The 26,584-nt window shown below is 38.9% G+C and overlaps 1 protein-coding gene across 2 annotated transcripts in view; it reads left to right on the top strand.

Moving 5' to 3' along the window:
* The window catches only part of MDN1 (midasin AAA ATPase 1), a 112,360-nt gene that overhangs the window by 40,627 nt on the left and 45,149 nt on the right, over nt 1-26,584 (top strand). For both annotated transcript variants that reach the window (XM_076333230.1, XM_076333229.1), the window contains exons 32-58: nt 1,140-1,284; nt 2,420-2,549; nt 3,132-3,365; nt 4,105-4,302; nt 5,758-5,966; nt 6,501-6,623; nt 7,660-7,857; nt 7,945-8,052; nt 9,159-9,347; nt 10,467-10,556; nt 10,663-10,923; nt 11,071-11,341; nt 12,068-12,227; nt 12,530-12,646; nt 13,881-14,089; nt 14,668-14,813; nt 15,711-15,913; nt 17,008-17,228; nt 19,412-19,525; nt 20,337-20,469; nt 21,124-21,233; nt 21,913-22,046; nt 22,745-22,905; nt 23,262-23,382; nt 24,504-24,714; nt 24,857-25,088; nt 26,242-26,368. In XM_076333230.1, coding sequence (XP_076189345.1) covers nt 1,140-1,284; nt 2,420-2,549; nt 3,132-3,365; nt 4,105-4,302; nt 5,758-5,966; nt 6,501-6,623; nt 7,660-7,857; nt 7,945-8,052; nt 9,159-9,347; nt 10,467-10,556; nt 10,663-10,923; nt 11,071-11,341; nt 12,068-12,227; nt 12,530-12,646; nt 13,881-14,089; nt 14,668-14,813; nt 15,711-15,913; nt 17,008-17,228; nt 19,412-19,525; nt 20,337-20,469; nt 21,124-21,233; nt 21,913-22,046; nt 22,745-22,905; nt 23,262-23,382; nt 24,504-24,714; nt 24,857-25,088; nt 26,242-26,368 — 4,555 coding nt within the window. The remainder of the gene's footprint in view (nt 1-1,139; nt 1,285-2,419; nt 2,550-3,131; nt 3,366-4,104; nt 4,303-5,757; nt 5,967-6,500; nt 6,624-7,659; nt 7,858-7,944; nt 8,053-9,158; nt 9,348-10,466; nt 10,557-10,662; nt 10,924-11,070; nt 11,342-12,067; nt 12,228-12,529; nt 12,647-13,880; nt 14,090-14,667; nt 14,814-15,710; nt 15,914-17,007; nt 17,229-19,411; nt 19,526-20,336; nt 20,470-21,123; nt 21,234-21,912; nt 22,047-22,744; nt 22,906-23,261; nt 23,383-24,503; nt 24,715-24,856; nt 25,089-26,241; nt 26,369-26,584) is intronic.

Here is a 26,584-nt window from a genome sequence, read left to right as displayed (position 1 = left end):
CCCTCTCTTTATGTGTGTAAAAGTTCATAAAATATAATTTCATTATCTGCTTGCAGCAGTATCCCTCATTTTAGTCATTCCATTTAGAGCACAAGTCTTATGAGGAGCGGCTGAGGGAACTGGGGTTGTTTAGCCTGGAGAAAAGGAGGCTGAGGGGAGACTTTATTGCTCTCTACAACTACCTGAAAGGAGGTTGTAGTGAGGTGGGTGTCGGTCTCTTCTTCCAAGTAACAAATGATAGGACAAGAGGAAACGGCCTCAAGTTGCACCAGGGGAGGTTTAGATTGGATATTAGGAAAAATGTCTTCACCGAAAGGGTTGTCAGGCATTGGAAGTGGTTGAGTCACCATCCCTGGAGGTATTTAAAAGACGTGTAGATGTGGCGCTTAGGGACATGGTTTAGTGGTGGACTTGGCAGTGCTAGGTTTACAGTTGGACTCGATGATCTTAAAGGTCTTTTCCAACCTAAATGATTCTATGATTACCCATTATATTGAGGTGATTAACAGCTATTTTTTCCACCATATCCAAACTGTCACTGTTACAAGCTGTTTTGTTTTTTTTTTCCTCACTGTATCAGTGCAGCTATCATTCTTTCATAAAGTTCAGTTAACCTCTTTGTTTTGGCAGTGATACTGAGCAGTGTCTTTCTAAAGGGGTAACAGCTGAAACTTTTACAGCTTTTAGTGTACACTAAAGTACAGCTAATAAAACAAACAAACAAGCAAAACCTCAAAAAAACAAAAATCTACTAGAATGCTTCTCAGATGTATAGTCTGTCAGCTTGAAGACTGGTTCTTTATCTAGCTCCTATGAATATAAATTTTGCTATTGCTTTTGTAAAAAGAGAGCTGTGAGATGTATGCTTTTATTAGACAAGTCTTTTGACAGATCATTTGACCTGAACCTTATCAACAAGGTTTGGGTAGAGTTTCCTTCTGAAAATCAGAAATGTTCTCAATTAGGGAGGATGAACAGATTATTTTTTTTTTTTTTTTTTTTTTATGTAATACAAATTCTGGGGCAATGGAAGTTTAAGCAGGCCAATTCATGTGATTTTCATTTTTAAGTGACCTTTTGAAGTGTGGAATGAAATCTAAATTAAACGATTCTTTTTTTTCCCCCAACCTTCTCTTTAGTGTTCTTGAAGCTGAAAAAACATTAGTACTTGCGGAAAAAGGTGGTCAAGATGATGAGGATAACGAGGTAGAACTATTAGTTGCAGGCAAGAAATTTCGCATCCTTGCGACCATGAACCCAGGAGGTGACTTTGGGAAAAAGGAGGTAAATGTCAAAGCAACTGGAAGTACAACATACATCTTCTGGTCTTAGCTCTTACGTGATTGGAGGTCCAATGCAAAAATGTGTCACGCCAATTCTGGCATCCAGTGCTTCCTAGTAGGCATCTGCCTCATCGCTCTAAAGGAGTATTAGGATGTATCTGTTTTCCATCAGTTCTGTGTGCTATCATTTTGACAATATAAGTCAATACTCAGCAGAATGTCAAAGAAAACTTCAGGCCTCTAAATACTCTAGGTAGGCTTGATATGTAGAATACTTCAAGTACAGGAAATGTGGCTCGTGAAGCAAGTAAATCCAGCTCTAACATGAGTCTGGAGTAGTGTGAAGTTGCATAATAGATTATTCTCCCTAATGCTGTTCAGAAAGTGACAGTTAGAGGTCATCTTGTCATTCTCAGTGAATATGAACATCACATCCCAAAAGACCTTTCTCATTAAATGAAAAAAAATCTGTTTGTGAAGTTTGGCTTTAAGTAACTTAAGAAAGGTTAAAAAAACAAAAAACAAACCAAAAAACTTCTAAGCAGTGTTGGGAGCTAGGACTAAAAAAAAGAGCTATAAGCTCTTTTACCCAAAAGACGATGGATACTCCATTTAAAGTGGTTTCTACAGTACAGAACAACTGATTGTAAAACCATGTGTTTAAAGGGGGTTTATTTCTGCATTGCATTTCTGCTAATGATTTTTGCTTGACTAATTCAGCCAGAGGAAGAGAGGAATTACAGAAATGAGTTGTAATTGAAGGCAGATTTCCACGTGGTAGTTTGCTTCTGTAAGCAAAGGGAGATTACATAGCCATTGTTTGATACATGATGTCCTAGAATGAAATGGAGCTTTGGTGCTTGCGAACCAGCTCAGTTTCTTCCCATATTCTTTTGAACTTTCTCATTTATCAGCCACTTCCTGCATTGATGCCACTACTAGAAATCTTAAAATCCACATTATCTCGAAGATTTTTGTTACAAAGTGGCCCTGTCAAAGTTAGAAGGAACGGTCTAGCTTGGTCACTTTATTTATTGTTTGCAGGTACTGTGGCTACAAGGCTATCAGTTAACTGCAACCTTAAGTAATATGGTGTAATATAAATTGAATTGCTATGTCATTCTGCTTGTTTGCAGCTTTCTCCTGCATTGCGCAACAGATTTACAGAAATATGGTGTCCACAAAGCAATGGCCGTGATGATTTGATACAAATTGTAAAACACAATCTTCATCTAGGATTGTCTCTGGGTGGAATAAACCATCAAGGTGGGTATTTCTCTGTGTGTTGGTATTCAAACTTTGTTAAGAAAAAAATGAGTCTGGAGGCTGCTAAACTTTCCTCAGAATTTACACCACTGTGTCCCTTTTTCTTGTAAGTACCTCTCTTTCTGAGGACAGTTTATGAAATATTTTGGGCTTTGTTCTTCCCTCATTGTGTATGTTATATGGCTAGCCAGAAGTAAGATCAAGGCTGTAGTTACTTCACCATCCAGGTAGTTGAATTATCCCCAGCCCTTCAGTGCTCAATCTTAGTTTCAGTGTTAGGTGTTGAAAGAACTGGCACTTCATTTTCTGCCTGCAGCTTCACTGTTAATATTAATCACTTGATTCTGTCTTGTTACTTGAATTTAAAAGGATCTGTAATGACAGCACAGGCATGGACTTACTCTTCAGTTATCCTGCCTGTTAGGATATGGAGTACCCATCCACGTTTCTCAGTAGGTACAGCTGTACCTACTGTAGTGATGCTTATTATACAACAATGTAGTAGATGTGACCAATAAAATTATCTGATAACTCCATCGATTTTTTTTTTTTTTTTTTTTTTTTTTTTTACCCTCTTTTCAGGGGCAGACATAGCAGAGCTCATGATGGACTTTGTTGAATGGCTGACTAATCAAGAGTTTGGTCGTCAGTGTATTCTCAGTGTGCGAGATGTCTTGTCATGGGTTAATTTTATGAATGTCATGGTAGAGGATGAAGAGTCGAATTCTGCCAAGGAATATAGCCTTCTTTACATTTCTCCAATTATGTCTTTTATCCATGCTGCATGTTTGGTATACATTGATGGAATAGGATCAGGTAAGTCTTCAGTGCTCATTTGGTAGCAGAAAATATGACAGTATATATTTATATTGATATTTTTGAGTAGAACGCAAACAAAATGTTTTGGGGCGGCATGGAACTCTTCTGGGAGAAGTTTTTACTTCCATTTAACAATATTCTATACTTCATATGCCTTTTTTGTGTTTCAGTAGCAAGAGTTTGAATAATACAACAAGCTTAAGTAAATTAGAGGTAGTAATAATAATATTACAAAAGTTAGCACACAAATTAAGAAAGCCTGTGGTTTTTATTGAGTCTTCTGAGCTGATATAGTGCTTAATTACATGTTCCACCCCACGTGTCAGCATCTGCGCGTGCTAGCCTCTATCAAGTGCATAGCTCAGAATGCATCTTTGCATGTGTGGCCACTGGCCCAGCTGATAAATAGGAGATATAGGAGTGGGGAAAAAGTGAAAAGCCACAAGAAATGCGGGGAAAAAAGGCCTGGGGGGACTATGGCAAGGGATCAGGATGATAATGATAGTAGAAGAAAGCATTTTGGAAATAAGGTGTCCTTAATTCTGTTGCTCAGAGAACAGTTTGTCCATGGTATATAGTACTGGAAGCACTGGCAAGCAAAAGCACTAACATGAAATATAAACCTGAAACAGAATACTACACAAAAATGGCATCTGTGAAGGGATTGTGTTTCTTAGTCATAAGATGAATGTGCCTAGTTATGTTTGTGAAGCATGCTTAACTTTTCCAATTACAGGTACAACATCCTGCTCTGCTGATACGGCTTTATTAGCTCGTGAAAAATGCCTGACATTCTTATGTGAGAAAATGAGTCAATTCCTTGAGCTGACTGATTATCAGAAGAATGAACTAAAGATTTATGACAGAACAAAGGAGAGAGAGTTTGTGTGGATGGACAACTTTATGGGAATCCACCCCTTTTTTATTCCAAGAGGCAAGAGACTTTGTGGGAGTGGGTGGACATTTATTCTGTGGGGGTTTTTTCCCAATAATTCTGTTATTCACTAAATCTAAGTAGGATACCTGAACTATTACAGAACAATTTATAGTTTGTTCTCAAGCCTTAGAAAAATGCCTTTTCTGCCTCAAAGTATGTTGATTGCAACTCGATCACATTTATTAAGACGATACATCTGTTAATTGCTTTCTCTGACTTTTTAAAATTCCTGGTTAATGGCCTAATTTTAGTAGACTTTTTTGGTGTAACAAGGCTTCTTTAATTTTGAGTTGTAATTTTCTGTCACTTTGCATGGTCAGAATGTCTGCTAACTTCCACTAACTAAAGCTACAGCTCATCCTGGCCCTTGTGTAAAACGTGGGAAGCAGGGGTGCTGGGTACAGTGCTAAACAGAATGGAGACTGATGCCCTGCCTTGCTGTAGCCTCTTAAAGATTCACTGCAATTTTTGCGAAATTATTTAGTCTCTGCATTTCAGTTTGTCATGTGACAAATTAATGCAAATGGAACCATCAAAATATTGCTTTCTACCCTTAAAATACAGTGAAGGGACTAATAAGTGATGACTATGAGCTTTCTAGTTCAGCTGGTTAGTTTTTAGTACATGGAGCTATGTGTTCCTAATGCTGTATTAATCATTCATCTTTTAACATTTTGATATTCGTGGATTGTGTTAGTCATGCGTAAAACTGTACAAGGTTAATGCTTCTTTGTAAATTGCTTAGTTTCCCTCTGCTTATTAGATCACAAAATGAAGGATCTCTTTCATACTAAACAGGTATCAAGATGTGTAAGATAAATTTGTGATTAATATCTTGTATACCTGAGCAATGCTGTATTACAGAATTTGGGGAGTGACGTCCCAGTGAGCTATACTGGCTGGAATTTGGCAAGCAAGCTCTCCTCACTGTATGTCACAATAACAGTAAAGAAAACATGTGCCTAGCAGCGCACTTTAATTAAAGCACTCTTCCTTCACAGAACTGGCAGTGTATGGAACAGATTAATATGTTGTTCTATAACATGACTGAATTGTATCCTTCAGTGCCAAATTTTCAAAAGCTGCTTTTGAGTTTTAGATGCGCATGTCTGAAGCGCAAGGACAGATTTATGACTTTTCAGTGATGGATCTCTAGTTTGGGTCATGAACCAGGAAGCGTCGAAGTTTCATGGCAAATTACATCATATATTCATACGCTTTTTGCAGAATTCAACATAAATAGGCGGAGATGGGCTGAGACACAGCTGTGGGTCAAACAAAGTATATGTGCCTGATCTCTGAGAATGGGATACAAGCTTGATCTCCATTGCTTGCTGTAATGAGATCAGCAACTAACAGACAGAGTGATCTCATTCAGAAGCACACTGTCAGCAGCTCCAGCATAAACATTCTGGTTTAATTGTTTTCTGGTTTACCATTCCTTTGTTTTAGGCCCTGTTCTTCAGAGGAACAGCGTTACAGATTATGCTCTAAATGCCGGGACTACAGCAGTGAATGCACAAAGGCTGTTAAGAGCCCTACAACTTAACAAACCGATTTTGTTGGAGGGGTCACCAGGAGTGGGCAAGACCAGTCTAGTTGCTGCCCTGGCAAAAGCCTCGGGAAACTGTCTTGTTCGAATCAACCTGTCTGAGCAAACGGTAGAATAAAATAGTGTCTTTGTAACTTGGTGTTTGTGGCGGGGGGAGGTTTTGTTTAACTTAAAGCATAGTTCTTTTTAACTTTGGCACTGAGTCTGAAATGTCAATTTTTCCTTCTTGGTCTCAAGATAAAACTAAATGGGAAGGGGGAACTAGAAAGAGCAGCGAGCTTCTGTGAGCGAATGCCAATTCCCAGATTTTTCTGTTCTCTTCAAGTGAAGACATGCGTATCTTTGTCTACTACTGTTTTTCTTGGCTTCTGCAAAGTTACTTGAAAATAGCTTTAAGGCTTTTTAGCTTCTGTTCCAATTTAATTTTTTGTTGTTAAATATAGTAGCTGGTCACTGGAGTCCTATAATGGAAAAGCTTTTAACATCTTGCAATTACTGCATTTTTTTTTAATACCTACATTTTAGCTCTGTTTAAAGGGTAGGGAGAAAACGTGAAGTAAAGTTAACAAAGGCTGTTTATGAACTTTTGTGGAGTTTTGTAATCTCCCCCCCCCCCCCCCCTCCCCATTCTCTACTCCCAAAGGATGTGACGGATTTGTTTGGGACAGACTTGCCTGTTGAAGGTGGGAAGGGAGGAGAATTTGCCTGGCGTGATGGACCACTACTAGCAGCATTAAAGGCTGGACACTGGATTGTATTAGATGAGGTAAATTCAAGTTTGGGGCATAAATAAAATGGAATGTTCTGGAAGAGCAAAGGTGATAATTTGGCATGTGGGATAAATACCTTCAAGGGCTGATGACTGAAATAGATTTTTGCTTACTTTTAGTTATGTGCATCTAGTGCCACATTGAAAGCGATCGTTCCGCTTCAGAGAAAATTAATCTCCCTCTACTAAGTCCCTCTGCCCATTGGCTCCCCATAGAGGGAGTGTAAAAGACCGGCTTTGACTAGACCTCTTTTAGACAAGAGAACAAGGATTGAATCCCAGCATAAATTACTGCAGAAAACCAAGGATAGATTTGATTTACACTTGAAAGTTTCTGGAAAGAGTGTCAACAGAAGTTTTGGTACACATGCTCTTATATGGATATAATTTCAGTGAAATAGAAGGTGTTTTGCTGGGACTAATACACTGTGTTGGGTACTGATTTAATTGAGATGAAGAGGAGTTCCATTTTGCCAGTATAAGCGATCCTGCCACCACAGGTTTGTTCCTGTACCATGTAGCAAGTGCTTTCAAGCATATGCGTGCACAGAGCTCACTTCTTGGCAATGTGCATTCTGATTATTGCAGAGTGCAAAATCTTAAATTCTTTAGCTGTTTGCATACCTTTTTTTCCTATTGTGAAGAATACCACTTTAAACAACCATGATACTTAAATAACCGAGACTGCCTTCATTTAAAAAAGAAGCAAACAAACAAAACACTCTGAATGTCACAAATGTATGAACATATCTTCAGAAGAAACATCTTGAATATGTGGATTTTACAATGGAGAATTGTTTTGTTGTTATGGTGAAAACACAGTACAAATAGCAAGTGCACATAAGGAAAAGTGCTAGTTATAGTTTCGTTGCTCCAGTGTAATAACAGTCTAGCTCGAGGTAATATCATATGACAGTGCTAGGACTGCAAGGAAATTGAATTTTACCTTCTGTGTATCCCAGATTGTTAAGCTAGAGATTATGCAAAAGTGTTCTGTGGAGCATTAATATTGTATCCTTATTTCTTTCCTCAGTTGAATCTGGCTTCTCAGTCTGTATTAGAGGGGCTAAACGCATGCTTTGACCACAGAGCAGAGATTTATGTTCCAGAATTGGGAATGAATTTTCATGTACAGCACAAGAAGACTAAGATTTTTGGATGCCAGAATCCGTACAGACAAGGAGGTGGAAGAAAGGGTCTGCCCAAGTCCTTTCTTAATAGATTTACCCAGGCAAGCTTATTTGTTTGGTTTAAACTATGTCATGATCCTGTCTTGTAGTTTTCTGACTATATCAACACACTGCTTTTGATTCTACAGGTGTATGTTGATCCACTGTCAGCAGAAGATATGGAGTTTATTGGGAATACGCTGTTTCCTGCTATTGAGAAAAGTATTATTGCTAAAATGGTTGCTTTCAATAACAAGGTAAATATATATTTTAATTTTTTTTTTGTGTAGAAGTAGGCAGAATGCAGTAAGATTAAAAAATTAAGTCTAATGTTACAGTTCCAAGCATTTTTATAGAGAAGTGCATGGGTAGAAAAGAGGAATGGAAGTTTATGCTGAAGAAAGTAAAGAGCACCACTAAAACCCACCTGAATTCTTGTACCACTATGATCAGATACTTGGTTGATAACTGAAGAGGCATTATTTTTCACAGAAGATTAAAAGAAAAAAAACATATTTAAAAAAAAAAGGCTTTGTTCTACAAAAGGTGGAAATAATTATGGTTTGGTAACTTGGTGAAGTGAGTTGAGAAAATAATGGTTTTCCACACATACGGATTATTCTTGAAGCACAAACAAAATGAGCTATATCTTAACAAGAACTGAAATGTGTATTTCTGTTTCTGGTCTGAATTTTTAATCTGGTCTTTATTATGGGATGTTGTTACTGAAAGCAGCATCTGACCTTTGCAGAAGCTTGTAAGGATACGTGGCATTCTTCTGGAACACTGGGAGACTAATAAAATCTTTCCTGATAGGATTTGTCTATGGCAAAGGATTCAGAGGTGCTCGGATCTAAAATTTTGCTGATATAAAAGGTTTTCAACAAGCATTAATTGCAAGGCATCAACTCAGTAGCTATTTTGTGGCTTAGATGCTGCCATTTTGCGCAAAGTGCAGGTTATAAAAGTCACAGAATTTTATTTATGGTCATGCTTCTGAAATTGCGTTTAATCTTCATGTCATGAAACAAAACAAGTGTAGTAATATTAAGAGAAAGTAGTATTCTGTGGCCTTATGTAAAATCTTTTGTGGCAGCATCTTACTGAATACTCATTTACAGAGTGCAAGAGTAAAAAGGAAAATTGAGCTGAGTGTTAGAGAATTAGTAGAGGAGAGAAACTAAATCAAGCTTTAGCTCCTGACATCTTCAGAAAAGTGAATACAGCTTGTTCTTTCTATTGTCCTCTGTCTTGGAAGCAGTGCCAAAGGCAGAAGTTCAGTTGAATTTTTTAAAAAAATATTTGAAGACCAGCACATGGGTGGAATAAAAGATTTACTTCTTTTAATTGCTATTTTTTCCAGATTGACAAAGAAGTAATGGCTGAAAAAAAGTGGGGACAGAAGGGAGGACCCTGGGAGTTCAACTTACGTGATCTTTTCCGCTGGTGCCAGCTTATGCTTGTTGACCAGTCACCAGGATGTTATGATCCAGGCCAGCATGTATTTTTGGTATATGGAGAAAGAATGAGAACCAGGGAAGACAAAGAAAAGGTGAGCCGTGTGTTCTCCTTCCTTGCTCTTCAGATTGTCAGGAAGTATTTCTAGAAATCCAAGTGTAAATCTGAAGATGCCTTGCAATTCATTCATAGACATTACCTCTTACAAAAGAAAAATAGATTTGTTTGGGATTTTGAGGTTTAACATATGTACCTGCTCCCCATGTCATTTAAAATATCAATTTAATTACCTACTAGTGTAAAAGCAGAAAGCTGGTATAAATGAAGGCAAGTAGAATAACAAAGGACTTAGAGCAAAACACAACATATTCTTGTGTGATTCTGTATTAAATAATAACATTCTTATAGAAGTGGCGTGGGTTGCATGCATATTTGTGAGGAAAGAGGAGATAGGGAACAGAGAAGAAATAGCACTGAGATACGGAGAGATTCTTAAAGTTATGGTTAAAAAGCATTTGTGTCAGTACAGTAAGTAAAAATAATGTCCCGTAATTCTGCCCTTCCCTGCCAGCATTTTTAAATTATTCTGGCTTGGATTTCTTTTATTGACTTTTATTTATCTGTCACTTCTTTCATCTGCCTGTCAAATTGCTCCCCTCATTCTGTTAAACTCACTGCTTAAGGTTCTTCTAACAAAACACACTCACTGCAGTTGTTATTCCACCTTTGCCACCTACTTATCCCCCTCTTGCCTAGAAATCCTTCACTTTTGTTTAATTTCACAACATTTAAATGGTATTAAACTAAAAGTCAATCATATTGTAAGACTGAAGTTACTGACTGTATGTGACTGGATATTTTTCTCATGGGTTCACTTTCTCCTTCCTGTAGTAGTAGTATATTTTTGTGTGTTATCAAAGAACTGATTTATGGAGTGACTTCTTTCCCAGTATTTTGTTAAAGAGAAACATTACTTACAGTATTTCAAGTCACAGGAAACCATGGTTAATGAAGGGATTGCTGTGGGCAGCTCACGCTTGCTTTAATTGCTTGCTGCATTTTGAGTGAAATGACACTTCTGATTAAACTGTGTTAGTTACTATCACACGGCTGTGGAGCTGAGAGGGAAGGCTACTTTAGAAGTAAAATCTTTAGAACAATGGATAACTTAAGGCTGATAAGTCTCTCTTTTTTGCTCTTTGAACTGGTTTAGGTTATATCTGTATTTAGAGACATTTTTGGCCAGGAGACTGATGTGTATACAGGAACCAGAGAGTTTCACATCACTCCATATAACGTTCAGGTAAGCTGTTGACAAGAGGTTTTGAGAGTGGAGAGGGAAGCAACTTGCACAGCTGAGCTCCCATTTGCCTCTGAGCATTCACCCATATGTCTCTCATCCCTTCCAGATAGGTTATTCAGTTCTTTCTCGTGGCAACTATATTCCTCGTCCTGGCAGAAGTCTCTCACTTCTGCATCATTCACTGCAGTCCCTCGAGTCTATAATGAAATGTGTGCACATGAGCTGGATGGTAATCCTGGTGGGCCCGGCAGCTGTCGGCAAAACCAGTCTTGTTGAGCTGCTGGCCCATCTGACTGGCCATCGATTAAAAATCATGGCAATGAACAGTGCGATGGATACAACTGAACTCCTGGGTGGATTTGAACAGGTAAATACTGTTTTGGTAATATGGCAATATTTCTTCTTCCTACCTAACAGTGGCCAGTCTACTGTGATCTTAGTGTTTAAGCACCAAATGGAGCCTTAGGCACCACAGTCTTCTGGATGAACTAACTCCATAATGGCATGTTTGCAGGTTGATATCAATAGGCCATGGCAGCGCCTGCTGGAAAAAGTGGAGAATGCTGTGAGCACACTAGTAAGGGACAGTCTTCTCCTGACAGAAATTTGTGCAGATGATGCTGAACTTGTGCTGCGTGCTTGGAGCAATTTCATCCTGAATTACAAACCCAAATCTCTGGGTGAAGGAGGTAGAAGTGTTACAGCTGAATTAGTGAGCAAACTGGAGGGAATACTTGTACTTACCCAGCGACTAAACAACAAAATAAATTCTTACTCAAAGGCAGGTATGTATGGTGGGCAATTTAAAGTAAGACTGTGTGTTCCTCTGAAGAAAATAAGAGAAATATATAAATCCGCAGTAAAAACTTGGGGGTGTTTTCTAGGTTTTTTTGTAGTTAATACTGTTGCTTCATACTACTTATGTAACAGCCTAGCTTCTGAAAAAGCTACATTGGTGGTGGTTCTTCAGGTTTATTTTTTGTGTAGTTACACCTGGTAGCGATCAGTAGTCCACACTCAAATTCTCCTGTACCGAGGTACTCAACATATGATGCAAAGCTCTTAATCTTGTATTACTAAGAAAGGGAATTTAGATATTCTATTGTTGCATTTGTTCTCTGAAGCATTAATCAGTTGAGCTTTACAAATGTCAGCAGAATAACGTATGGGTTGTTTTTTCTTCTTTTTTTTTTTTTTTAAAATCATTGTCTAAAATATGGCATTAATTCCATCAAACTGCATCTAATGGGGGAGAAGGAATGGAGAAAAGTGTCATTTAGGGAGAAAAGTGTCAGTCTATTTTATATTCCTCTGTGCTTGCAAACCCACTGTGTCCTCGTGGATTTTGCCAGTGGGAGGCTACTCAAAGAGTTGGAGCCTCTGCTGTTTATGTTCCCCTGAAAAGTAGCAAGCATATAAGTTTATTAACAAAATAACTACTATTTTTCTTGAATGGAATGGGAAGCTACCTCAGTAATGTAAGTCTTGATGTAAGATATACTTCCTTTCAGAGTTTGCTCACCTAGTAGAAGAGTTCCGGCGTTTCAAGCTGCAGCAGGCCCAGGCTGCTGACCGTAACAGCCATGGCACTTTTGAGTGGGTGGATGGGATGTTGGTTCAGGCCCTGCAGTCTGGAGACTGGCTGTTGATGGACAATGTTAACTTCTGCAAGTAAGAGATTTTAGTGGCCTTGTTTCACTGAGTAAATCCCTTGACCTCCCTAATTGACTTTGCCTCTTACTGTATGGTTCACAACTGAACATTTTGCATTTGATAACAATACATGGGAGCAGTAACTTACATTTTCTGGAAGAGTGTTTTCCTTGTTAGACAGCTTAGCAGTTGATAGTTTTGCTGATACCTTATAATGCAATTAGCTGTTTGGCTTTTTGCTTGGTACCATTTTGATTTCAGATCAGAAGGGGATCAAATTGTTACCTTTTTATAACCATATAAATTTCTTTTTAATATAGCCCTTCTGTGCTGGACCGCTTGAATGCTTTACTTGAACCAGGAGGTGTTCTTACCATGAGTGAGAGAGGTGTGATAGATGGCACAATTCCTACAATAGCTCCTCATCCAAACTTCAGGTGCTTTGCTTTTCTGCTTTTTTTTGCCTTTTTTTTTTTTTCCAGACCAAATAGCAGATTTAGAAAAAAAATGTCTGCAGTGAGCCGGTATTTTGGTATTTTTGTTCAGTCTGCCATGTACTGTAGTGACACTGTCTGTCTGGCAAGGAAGAAGACTGCGCTGTGATGAGCATATGATGGAGAGCTTAAGAGGCTTGGCTTTATATCCCTGTTGCAGCACAGACTATTACACTGGAAAATTCATAGCAGTATTACATCTGCCTTGATTCTCCATTTCTAGTTCAGGATTTCAGCACTTCCTTGTCTCACCGTAATGGAGGTGAGGATACATGTCTTGAAGATGGTGAAGTATTCAGATATGTTGGTAACAAAAGCTGGTATATGGACATAATTTTCTTCCCAGCTTTTTCCATCCCATCCATAAATTTGAGTTTCCTGCAGTGACAGAACTTAAAAAAAAAAAACCACCCAAAAACCAAACAAACCAAACAACAACAACAACAAAAAAACAACCAACAAACAAAAAAACAACCAAAAAAACCCCTACCAAACAGACAGTCTGTATTGTCTTAGACCTGAAGTAGTCTCTGGGGGAGATGGGAGGAGAACGTACAGAGTATTCTGTATAATTCCTACCTTTTATAAATTCATGAAAAGAATATTGGGACTGATATGCTCCGATTCCTCTCATTTGGAAACAAGATCTTTGACTTTTCAGAAAACTGCTTTTGCTGAATTGTATCTCAGAAGTGTTTTTTTTTTTTCCTCCTTGCTTTTAAGGGATGTCTACCGACAGTATTAACTACTTGGGTGTTGGATACTTTGTTTTTTTTAAATAGCACAAATTTATCTGAAGCCATTGCTAAGACTTCTTTAAAACTTGTCTTTATAGCTCAGAGGCGTAGTTGCTAACTTTTTTTTGTAAGTAGGCAAATGATACAATAGGCATAGCTCAGATATAACTGAGTTAAAAACTGTGCAATATATCTGTGGCTAATTTCAAAGTATCATTATTCATACAGATTTCTCATTTAAATTCAGTAGATGTCTGGCTTTCTAGATATCAGTGTCCCCATTTTTATGAAGATTAATTTACTTTATGGAAGAGCAGATTTGGTGGTTCCGGAGTGCTAGTTTAAAGCCCTAAGTTACATCTTAAGAACGTAAGGCAGTTGGACTAGACTATCATTGTAGGTGCCTTCCAACTGAACTATTCTATTCTAATATCCGACAGGCTTTTCCTTTCCATGGATCCTGTTCATGGGGAAATATCCAGAGCCATGCGGAATCGTGGGATTGAAATTTATATTCCTGGGGAGAACGATGGAAATGTATTGGACAATCTGGATTTGAAGTTACTCCTGCATGGTTTGGGTTTAGTGGGAGATAGCATTTGTGATGCACTTATGGCTGTGCATTCAGAAACCAAGGCGGCAATAGCAGGTAAGAAAAGTCTGTTTGGTATTTGTTAACAACTTGGGCTCACTACATGTATTTGGATTAAGTCTTCAGTGTTAAAGCTTGGTTATCTTATTGTGTCATGTCCTGATACAAGTGAAAGCATAAAAGTATAATCAGGTTGTTTTGGATTGTTTTTTGGGTTGTTTTTTGCGTTCTCAGGAAGTAGGCCCAAATAATAAAAAGATGAGAACTGGAGGTGCTTTGTAAGGAGACGTCAGACACTGGCAAGTGTCAGTTACCTATTGCTATAGGGAAAGTTAAAATCAGCGAAATTGAGGGTTTGCACAAGACCTGTTGAAGTTGTTCTTTGGAGCAAGATGACACTGAGTTTCATTCATCTCAGCTGCTTGATATCTTATTTTGAGTTTATCACCTGTTATTTACAGTCTTGTCAGATTTTCTTATTAACCTTGGAAAGAACCCATTCAATTTTGAGGACCCAGTAGGATTCATTTGTTTTGGATCTTCCTCGGGGACTAAAGTGGTGTTTGTCCTCAGAGGGTTAAAGGACTGACAATTACTAAACATTCATATCACCCTAAATGCTGTGTATCTTCCAGGTTCTGTGTCATCTTTGTCACCTTTGCTTCAGGCTGCTGCTTTAATTGTGCAGCAGATACAGAGAGGCCTTGGATTAGCAAAGTCTTTTTACAGAGCCTGTTGGGAAGTTTATGGCCGCTCACAACAACTGCAGATTAACCAAAAGGTAAAAGTCCTGTGTTTGAAAGCTTTTCTTACATCATCTCAATACATGAAAAATATCATTTCATGAGGCTAGTTTTTGAGATCCTCTATTTCCTAAGTGCCTGAGCAAGGGGTTGATGAAGATGGTGCTCTTGGAGTGATGAACCAAAACATTTTAAACACCCTCTCAGGGTGTCATCTGTCAGGTGATGAGGAGGAGGGATTAAGCGGCATTGGCACATTTTCTGTATCTTTTAGATTATGAGCCTTTTTTGGCTCCGGTGTAAGCAGTACAGTTCTGCATGTAACTTACTCTAACAGATCAGTTGAAGCTCCAGAAGTTTTTTTTTTTTTGGTATTGAATGGTGAAGTACAGTGAATTTCAGCTGTCACCTGTCCTTTCATGACCTATTTTCTCAGCCTGGTGGCATGCTACTGGAGACAGAGGTCAGATGAGTGAGAGTTGCATAAGGACTCTCAATCTGGGATGTGCTTATTGAGATATTCCCCAGGGGATAGATATGGTTTGTCGGATATTTTGTAGATAGTGGCTCACTCTTTTGCAGCATAAGGGAGCCAGAGAATATCCCAGTTGCACTCTGAGGCTTACTTGTTTTTTAACAGCTTCAGCTGACACTTTGGGATACTAATACTGATAAATCTATAGCCTGAAACACTGTGCACACTGTCATCTGGAGACAGCAATATTCACTTCCTATTTTAAGCTGTACAGTATGTTATTTCACTTACGCTTGGAATGTTTTGGTACTTTTGTCATGTAGGTTATACAGTGTTTGTAGAACATTTGGTTTATAATGATTTCATAATCAATACATGTAATTAAAGAGTCCCCTGAGCTATTGTACTTGAATACATGTTTGAATATGATTCTGAACTGCTTTTTGGTTGTTTGTTGTAGCTTGTGTTAGAATTGGTTACGAAGCACGCTTCATCTCTGGCTTCCCGTGAAATTTGGGGTGACTCCCTGCTAGCAATGGGATTGTGGCCAGACTCCCTACCTACAGGTCTGTTTGCAGCTGAAGACTCGCTTCTTTCAACAGTCCGGAGTGATGCACAGGTCCTAATGTATTGTCTGAATAGACTAAACCTTAAAAACTGCAGGTAGGCAAGAAACACTTTTTATCTAATAAATAAGAAAGAAACAAGGTATGTGTGAAATACTGGTGGCATGTCATTGTTCCCTGCAAAACTTTGTCTTGAGCAAATTGTGTGGGTAGAGACTGTGGTAGTCACACTCTCTAACTGAGGCTCCTGTTACCTTTCCACGCAACCACTATTGATACAAGTTTGATTATTTACTGTTTTATTCTTTGAGTATTATTCAAAATACTTGACTCTAGTCAATCTTCGATAAGTACATTTGACCCATTTTGAGTTGAGTTAGTAGTAGGCGTTTAGCAGAAAATGTGAATGTAAACAGTGGGTTTACAAGGTAATAAGAGCCCCAAAAATCTCTTCCTTCAGTTTCCTTCTGAGCTTTAAAAAAAAATGAGTAATTAGGTTTAAATATACTAATAATACTCTGTACTTCCTGCTTTCAAGTAAACAATTATTCATCAGCTATTTTAGGTCCAGTAGCTTCAGGTAAAAAACCAAATTTCCTCCTTCAAACAGAGCTGTCTGAAAGAAGTCTCAGGGGCCATACGCAAGAACTCTTTTAATGATTTCTTGTGCAATATAACTGTTGTTTTCACAACACTGGTGCAAAATCTTGCTTCCTGCCCGCTTTGCGTAGTGACCTACTGTGGACAGGTACTGTGGTTTGCTTTCAGTGAAAGAACAAGCTGTAGAAGTTAGTAGTAAGATACAGTGTTGAAATTGTAAAATCTTAGCAACGTGCTGGTTTTTTTTATCAATGACACTTATCTCCTATCTTTCTTTTTTAACTTAACTTCACATATCATTGTGGTGCACAAATCAATTATAATTTCTCAATGAAATGCTGTGCATATTCACTTCTGGCACTGCATGAATTTTTGGTAATAGTGAGTTCCTAACAGTAGACACCCCGAACTGATTTGAAGTTGGAAACTGGCTATAAAGCTAAATAAAGAGAAGAGGAGAGATTATTGCATTACTGCCTTTTTGCCTGAAGATAGTTGCATGCAGAGTAGCTTGACTTGCAAAATATATTCTTTCCTGGGACTGGCAGTTCAAGCCCTTGATTGCTGGACTTCCACTTCTTTGTGTTTCAGGACACTACCGCTGACTCTGCAAGATCTTCAAGAAATTATGCAGTCCGCTAATCCTGAGAGTATCAAATTCAGTGCTGTTGAGATAGATGCAAACTGGATGGATGAAATGGAAGTTCTCCAGGCTGCAGTGAAATTGTTCATAGAAAAGGCAACCAATCAAGATTGGACATTGAGAGTTAAATGGCTTAACTCCTTAGCCAAAAATCTGCCACAGGTGCTTGGTATGTAATTATTTAACTTTCTCTTTTGCCTAAGGGCTGACTTACTATATCTTCACAAATTGTAAGTCTTCTAAGTTCAGACCATTCAAATGATCTGACATGAAAGTTCTCAACTATCCACATGTATTGGGATTGCGTGGCCAGGTTTTGGTAGCGGGGGGAATACAGGGGTGGCTTCTGTGAGAAGCTGCTAGAAGCTTCCCCTATGTCTGATAGAGCCAATGCCAGCCAGCTCCAAGATGGACCCGCTGCTGGCCAAGGCTGAGCCCATCAGCCATGGTGGTAGCATCTCTGTGATAACATATTTAAGAAGGGGGGAAAAGAAAACTGTGCAGCAGCAACTGCAGCTGGAGAGAGGAGTTGAGAATACATGAGAGAAACAACTCTGCAGTCAGTGAAGAAGGAGGGGGAGGAGGTGCTCCAGGCACCGGAGCAGAGATTCCCCTGCAGCCCCTGGTGAAGACCATGGTGAGGCAGGCTGTCCCCCTGCACCCCATGGAGGTTAATGGTGGAGCAGATATCCACCTACAGCCCATGGAGGACCCCATGCCAGAGCAGGTGGATGCACCTGAAGGAGGCTGTGACCCCATGGGAAGCCTGTGCTGGAGCGGGCTCCTGGCAGGACCTGTGGGCCCGTGGAGAGAGAGGAGCCCACGCTGGAGCAGGTTTGCTGGCAGGACTTGTGACCCCACGGGGGACCCATGCTGGAGCAGCCTGTTCCTGAAGGACTGCGCTCCATGGAGGGGACCCACGCTGGAGCAGTTCGTGAAGAACTGAAGCCCGTAGGAAGGACTCATGTTGGAGAAGTTTGTGGAGAACTGTCTCCCATGGGAGGGACCCCATGCTGGAGCAGGGGAGGAGTGTGAGGAGTCCTCCCTCTAAGGAGGAAAGGGTGGCAGAAACAACATGTGATGAACTGACCGCAACCGCTATTCCTGTCCCCCTGCGCCGCTGGCAGGGAGGAGGTAGAGAAAATCAGGTGTAAAGTTAAGCCCAGGAAGAAGGGAGGGGTGGGGGGAAGGTGTTTTAAGATTTAGGTTTTATTTCTCATTATCCTACTCTGATTTGATTGGTAATAAATTAAATTAATTTCCCCAAGTCGAGTCTGTTTTGCCCATGACAGTAATTGGTGAATGATCTCTCCCTGTTGTTGTCTTGACCCACGAGCCTTTCGTTATATTTTCTCTCCCCTGTCCAGCTGAGGAGGGGGAGTGATAGAGAGGCTTTGGTGGGCACCTGGCATCCAGCCAGGGTCAACCCACCACACCACACTAAATCAAGGGCATTGAGGCTCCAGGGAGAGACAGAAACAGGTTGTGCATCTTAGGGACAAGAGGAGACTTCGGGCTAAACATTGCCTTTTATTATTCAAGCATGCATGTAACTTGTACTGCTTCTGAATTACACTTATTTTTGGATACCTCTTAGGCATATTTGCTTACATAGACCTTCTCATCACTTTTTTTTTTTATAGTGACAGTAAAAAGAGTAAAATATCTTCTGTTTACTTGGTGTTAAAATGCAAATGGTTAGAAAGCCAGGAAACTGCAGAACTGAAATTTCCTGAAGCTGTGTTGCCTGAACATTCAGGATAGCAGCTGAGGTATTCATTGCTTAATTACATTAATTGCATTAAACTTGTGGAGAATTTAGGCAGGCATTAGCCCAAGTAATTCACACACTTAGCTTCCTTGTATGGTGTGAAATCTCAGATTGTATTGTCCCTACATGAATGGGATTGCTCCCCCTTGATCTTACTGTCTTTCCAGGCAGGTGTACCTATAAACCAGAAAATATCTAGAAAGTTACTTTAATGACAGGTGTGCTCTTATGTGATTTTTTTTTTTTTTTAATTGGGGAAAAAAGATCAAAAACAGATGTACTGAGAGGAAGATTTGAAGGTATAAAGTCATGGATTTTCACAAACCATATTTTTGATAGCATACATGAAGTATCACCAGTTTAACTAGAACTCCTTACTGGATTTATCTCTGTGGCCATGATATTCTGACTGCTTTTAAGACCTCTTAGAGCTAATACAAAATAAGAGCAACCAGCATGTCCAGCGTGCATGCACAGATGAGATTCAGGCTGCTTGTGCTGGCTGAGTTGAAGTTAGTTTTATTTATTTGTACTAAACGCTCTGTCTTTTACACCTATGTTTTCCCCCCCTTCACCTACAGATCCAGTGCGGATTCAGCTGGAAGCAGGTGCTGTAGCCCTTGGTAGTTTCTATGCCAGTCCCCTCTCATCTGGAGTCAGTAACATGATCAAGTTGCTACAGCCAACCATGACAGGTACTTCTGAAAAAAACTGATATAAGACATTGATGCTTCCTTTATTTGTTCTCTGAACACACTGCAACCCTTCTTAAGAAATGTGTGTAACAAAAGAAAGGCTAAATTCTAACTGTACATTGCTTTTGTTGCAAAAGAAATAACAACAAAGCTGTTCTTGCTGTCTAGAACTGCAAATATGGCAATTAAATGCATTCATCCTATGCAAATTTGGTATGAGCGCTATGACTATGAATCCTGACTGTGTATCTGTGACCCAGGTGTATTCCTACAGCTCAGAGTTAAGCGATGTTCTTAAGAGTGATGCATATATCTAATGCCTTTCTGACTGGATAGTTTAGGCATCCTGTTTTTTCTCCGCATTTATTGTGTTGGCTCGTCTGAAACCTATATTGAAGCCTATAATTTTCCCCTGGTGTTTTACAGGGAGCTCAGGTCTCTGGTTTCCTTTCCAAGCTTTTTAGGTGCATGAAGGCTACATATGGTGACGCTAGACCCGTTATGGATGGTCCTAGGTATCTCACCTGGACCGTAAAGGAAAAGGGAGTTGGACTTGAGTTTCCAGGCTGTCTTTTTTTGGGTACTCTGACCACTGGTTAGTTTACTTTCACGGTTCTGTTTTACGGAACCTGCAGGCAATTTAATGCTTTTCTGTTTGGATATCTGGAGTGAGGGAGCTTAAGACTCTGCCTTCCTCTTAAGCTTCCTTCTTTCTTTCTCTAATCTACTTGCACAGGCAGGGGGATTGAGGAGAGTCTTTAACTGAATAAAGTTTCCACTGCTGTCCTGTCTTACCTTGTCTGCCTTCCAGATGAACATGTGATGCCTCTGGACCCAAGATGGAATATGCAGTTTTTGGATATCATTAGAAGTTCAATGAACTTTGATACAGAAATGGAACACACAGATCAGCTTCTAATCCTTTTGAAGTCTGTAGCAAATCGGTAGGTGACAGAAAAAGCTTGTGAAGACTGCCCAATGACTAATCAGTGCTGTATAAACACTTGCAGTATCTGCCAAGTATGTTTTTAGGTTTTGATTGATGTGGTGTAAAATACCTGTACAAAACCTCTGCCGGGTATTTAAATTCTTTGCTTCTTTTTTTCTGAAGATGCAGACTAAACCAAATCTTAATATAGGGAGCAGGGCTCCCAGCATTCCATATAGGCTGGAGTAATTCAAGGACAAACCAGAACTGTGGGATAAAGCGTAAAAGGGGCAGAAGCAGCAGTGTAAAATCTCTGACATAAAACTTAAATAGTTGCCCTGCTTTTGGATTTGGACTGCTTTTCCTAATAAGAGCAAAAAGTGCACAGATTTTGCAGTTACAGTATAAGGAAGCAGCTACTCACATATCCTACAAGTGATGGTGTTGCATCTGCTTAGTAGCTCACTACTTTTTCCTTCCTGGTGATTGCTGAAGTCAGGAGCCTGCTTGCTTCTGCAGAAACCATAATCAAGCAATTAGTTAGGCTGCACTTGATTCTTGTTTTGTAATAGAGTGAAATATCAAATGTCACTTTTTGTAGTTCACCGGTCTCATAAGGCAGAGGCTTTAAAATGATACTGAATTTCTAACAACTTTACTTTTAATTCAGGGCAGTATTCTTTCTTGAACGAGAAAAAAGAAGCTACACTGAGAAGAATTTGATTACCAGCAAGAAGCCAAGAAATAGTGTCTTAAGAATGTCTCTAGATTTCCGCAAAGGTGGGTTGATTTTCACTGTTCCTTTCGGTTCTATGGTCCATTTGAAATATGGTTAATTTGCACTGTTAGGAAATGTGTACTTTAAACACGGTGTGTCCTGAATGTGCGAAGGAAGATCATGTGACTGTAAAGCAGTCAGGTGAGGACTAATATGATATGTAACACATTATTCTTAAATTAGATATACCTTATGCTACAGCATTTATGTCCAGCCTCTACTAGGTAATGAGTGCATGTCACTTCTCTCTTAATTACCTAAACTTTGGGAAGATGGTGGAGAGAAATTGGAATTGCATTTTGTCTTTGGCTAGTAGGAATAACCAAGTTCTTCAGACATGCTTTTGTTCTAATCCTCTTTCGATTGTTTTATGTAGTTAGGATGTTTACTCCTAAAGCAAAGGGGAAAAATTTAGTGATGAAGTTAGTATGTTGCATAGAAGCAATTGATCAATGTTTCCTTCATTCTGGATTTTTTTTTTATATTAAATGTGTAAAGGTAATAAAGAATTGTGCAAATAGTAAAGGAATACTTTTTATTACTTTGATTCTTAGATCTTTTCAGGTTTTTTTCCGCCAACCACAGAGAGGATCTAGTGATCAGAAATTGACCCTTACTTGTCATGTGACGTGGCTGGAATATTCAGTCTCTCCCTTCCTTTCCCTCTTCCCCAAACCTCAGATCCAGGAAGTTACAACTGCCTTCCTCATGCGATCGTGGTCAACCTTGCTGCTTTCTTTGAACTTTGGGATGCGTTTGCATTTCACTGGGTGAAGTCTACTCAGGTGGCCTTAAGTGATGATGACATGCATGATGTGAGTAGACATTTCAGAGTATGTTTATGGGAGTTATGTGAAATTAGACAGTGTGCAGAACACTATTTTTACTTTCAGGGACCGTGAAATAAACTACAGTGTTTCTATTGGTATTCAGAATATGCCTGATACCAGGCAAATGATCATGTTTGTTTCAGTGGCTGTATTTGTGCTCCATCTTCTCTTTTCTGTGTGGAATGTAGGTTTTCAGCCTGCAGATACTCAGGGTGGGAATTGTCTTACCTAAACGTATACGCCTGGGACCTAGATATCCATTGTGCCATAGAAGTGCCTGTTTCTCTCCACTAATGATAAAGGGAGTATCCACATCCATCTCAGATAAAGATATCTGAATCTGAACAGCTGACATGCAGGTCACAGGGGTGGTTCACTTCTCCCTCTCCCTTTTCAGACCACGAAGCTCATTTTGCTGAAATCTGACAATGACATTGTAGACTTGGTGCAGGATTGCTTGGTTTTGACTTGTGTAGTTCCACCTGCCAGCAGAGCCCTGCGGTATTTTAGAGAACATATAGTTGAGTGCTAGCTGTGTGCCACTAAGTATTAAAGCACTGCTTGATTCTGAAATTAATGAAAGTGACAATGTTTTGCATTTTCTCTTGCTTGAAGTAAACAGTATTCTGTAACATGCAGGGCTTAGCAATGGGAAAACTGTAACCTTTTTGGCTTGTTGTTAGATCTTATACTGCTTGCTGTGGCGTGACCGGTTCTGGGCAGTCTCTGACACTCTGACAGTGGATTCACCAGGGTTGTCACTTCTGTCTCTGCACTGGCACTGGGTAATGAAGCATCTAATTGACAGAATTCCTCAGATGCTTATTGGATCAGATCAGCACAAGTGAGTGGCTTTGATTTGTGTTTCTGTTAAATGGTTGTATAAATTACCCTTTTGCAAATATTATAGCTAATTAACATTGTTTGCTGTAAGTGTCCAAGTTGTGTTCCATTAGTGATGCAAGTGCAATGTATTAAATAGCTGTTCATTTTTAAAATTCAGGTTTCTTAGCATTGGGTTTCTTCTTGCCCAAACGATCATCTAGAATTTTTACCCATTTTCTGTACTTTAAAGTTAGGTTGCCCCTTTAGTGGAAGTTTAAGAGAAAGGACTTTTCTTTCTCATGCGTCCTTTTGCCTTTTTTCTCAAATTCTGAGTTAACTGTGTGGACTTTTTTTTTTTTTTTTTTAATCTCCAAGGGTTTCCAAGGAAATTCAGTCTGTTTCACAGCACATTCAGAGCTGCTTGGCCAATCCTGCTGGTATTTCTGCCAGTATGAAGATATTACAGAAGTCTCTAGGAAGACCTCTTCCTTTTAAGGTATTGGTACTCTGTTTGCAAAAGATTTGTTTTTCCAGTGATGTCCAAATACGCTTTAAAATAATCGTAAAGTTTTGCAGCACTTGCTTTTCGGGCCAGCAAAAATACATTCCTTTTGGACTTGTTAGATTGATTAAAAAGACAATTTCAGCATATGTTAATGTACACCTTTTTTGTGAAATATATCAGTTATCCAGACAGCATTTCTACTATTAATTATGCTTTGTATAGATAGCAATTATTTAATATAGAGTGGTGCACAAACATAAAAATATTACTACTTGCTCTGTTCTGGAGACTTGTGAATATCAGTATGCCACTTGATTATTTAGTGAACATATGTGCATATAGAATAGACCATGTACTTCCTTTTATACTGCATAGGATGATGGGGCTGCCTTATGACTTACCAAGACAAGGCCTCTTAACTCTGACAGTGGTTTTTTTTTTCCTTAAGTTACTTCACCAATTGGTGTCTTTCAATTAAAAAATCTTACAGTAAAATTTTCTAAAGAATATAAGTCCCTTTTTAAAAGCAGGGCACAAGTAGGCATGTAGGTTGCTCAGGTTGGTGATTAGTAATTAGCCCTAGGTTTTTATGGCCTTATGTTTCAAAGATACTCAGCTGTTCAAAAATATGCGTACTTTGTGGGACTTTAAAGAATGTTTAGTGGTTACTGAGAATTTGGGGAGATTTTTCTAGGCAAATGTATTTAAATTGCAGATGTAAAAATGCCAGTTTCTTTTAAGTGACAGTAGCTTCTGGCATTTTTTATTAGTTTGTGTGTTTATTGCCCTTAGTTTAGGTTAGTTGCTATGTTGCAATATTTTTTGTCTGCATAATCTATGTAGTTTCTTCACGAAGCAAAAGAAAAAAACAACTTGACAAGGAGGAATTGTGGCCAACTATTTAGATTTCTGTCTTCCTGCTGTATTGAGTAGGGCTACAAAAGAATTGTGGTTAAGTTGTTGCAGGTTGGTTTACATATACTTGTACTTCAGTCGTGTGCATGTGAATTTGAAATCTCGGTTTTGACTGTAGTCACAGATCTTGTTTGTTGTTTTGTTAGCATTGCTGAAACAAATTGCCACTTGTTCAAATGTCCTTTTTGTGTTTCCAGGATAAACTGGGCATGGAATGTTTTTCTCAGTTAAAAATTCTCAGCAAACCACTTAACATCTTGGAGCTAAGATTGGCCTATGGAGAAAGTAGATGGCAGGAAAAAATGTGCTGTCTGAAAATTGCTGCCATTGGATGGAAGATGAAGAAAGCATTGCTGCAAGCTGATGGCTTGATAATTAGAGCCAATCATTCAGAAGATGTTAGTCTGGGTAGGTAACACTTTTGAAGAGCCTAAGAGGATGATTTCTGCCATCTCCATTCTTTTTGTGTACAAATGGAAAGGATGTGAAATGTTCACTGGAAAGAAATATAGTACATGCATTTATGTGCCTCTTACGCTCTGTCAAATAGGTCAACTAAAGATTTTTTTGAAAGCTGTACATTCACAACTGAGAGCAGAAGGAGTCATATATAGTCATTCAGAAGAAAGGTTTACTGAAGATACCGTCTCCAACCAGTTAGACCCTGCCTTGTTAAACCAGCTCTGCAGTCGGGTTCAGCTGTGGCCTGCAATGGAATATATAGGCATGCTCTGGCAGTACAAACTGACAGCAGATTATGTGGCCAAGGCTTGTGCAAGAAGGTAAGAAGGAGGCTGGAGAAAGAAATCCTGTATTCTTTTCATGAGAATCAGAATCCCTAGCTAAAAGCTGTAACTTCGGTACTTTACATTTGTGTGTAAATCTGTGTGTGTGTGTATACACATACTATACGTATATGGCTGTGTGTATATGCATATGTATGTATGTAGTGCACACATATGCTTATATATATTTATGTTTATAAATGCATATGCACTCCTTGTCTGCATGCAGAATTGCACTTGGGCAGCTATAAAAAGGATCAGCAAAGGGAGTAGTTTTCTTCTTTTCTAACTTACTTTATTGATGCAAATATAGGAATGCTGATGTCCAAGCCCCTTGGAGTAAACACATTTGACTTCAGAAACTGCTTTATTAATGGTAGAATGGATTATAGGTGGAGGAGAACTAAAACCTTTTATGTAGTAAATGGGACATAGTATTTTCCTTTTGGAAATACATAGTATTTGCCTTTTAATGAAATAGAAGAGTCCTTCATGTTAGGAATTAACATGAAGATGTTTATCGCCATGTTGCCGGGGGCTACTGCAGAAAGACCGAGTTAGACCTGGTTATGGAGAAAGTACACTAGCATGCTTGCTTCCTTTTGTGTAAACTACACACGTATACTTGTAGTTTAAATTAACATTATTAATTTAAGAAGTGTTAGTGTTGTTTTAAGGAGCCAAGCGTATCTATTTTTTGATTGTTTTACCACTCCTTAAGAGAGAGCTCTTCATTTATGGATTTCAGTGAAAGTAACTTTTTGCGCAATAAGACTCCTAGAATCACTGATTCACTCTTGAATTCAGCAAAATTCTGATTTTCACAAGAACTAAAAAGCTGGAAGACAGTTTGTCTCCAGATGTTTTGTATGTTTTGCTGAACATGTAGCTTATAGCTACAGAAGATCCCACTTCTTCCCCCTTTTGTTGTATTTAGATTTTGCCAACTTTGAAGGATGCAAGTGTTTTGAGTATTATTTGAGTGCTTGTACTTCTCCAATGTTTAAAATGCTGTCATTTTAACCATTCAGGGAGTCTTCATTATTGTTACTTTCACCTGCCATTCCCAATTCGTTTTACTACCCAAATGATTTATTTCATGTGCCCTGGTTAAGCATTGCTCAGGTTGTATTTCTTTTACCTGCTACAGGGAGAACTGCAGTCAAGAACTAAGCGTATGTTCAGATCTAGTTCAGCTTATAGCTTTTTCCCTGAAGTTGACACCAGCTGCTTCTCACCAGCTATCTGGACTGTGGCACTTGTTACACCTTAATGAAGTAAGAACAAGTTTTAGTTTAATTAGTCTTGCAGAAGTTTTCAACAGACTCTTCAATATAGGTATCTATAAGATTTTTGACATGCAGTTTTTCTACCTGCGCCTGACAATAGTTGTTCCTTCTTTTAATAAGAAAGGTTATTAACTGTGAGCCTGCAAAAAGCATAATTAAAACACAACATTAAAACATAAATAAAACACAACAAAGTCTTAAATA

The sequence above is a fragment of the Aptenodytes patagonicus genome, chromosome 3 (assembly GCF_965638725.1).
Source record: "Aptenodytes patagonicus chromosome 3, bAptPat1.pri.cur, whole genome shotgun sequence".
Lineage (NCBI taxonomy): Eukaryota > Metazoa > Chordata > Aves > Sphenisciformes > Spheniscidae > Aptenodytes > Aptenodytes patagonicus.
Note: the sequence above shows the minus strand (reverse complement) of the source record. Positions and strands in the feature narration are given on the sequence as shown.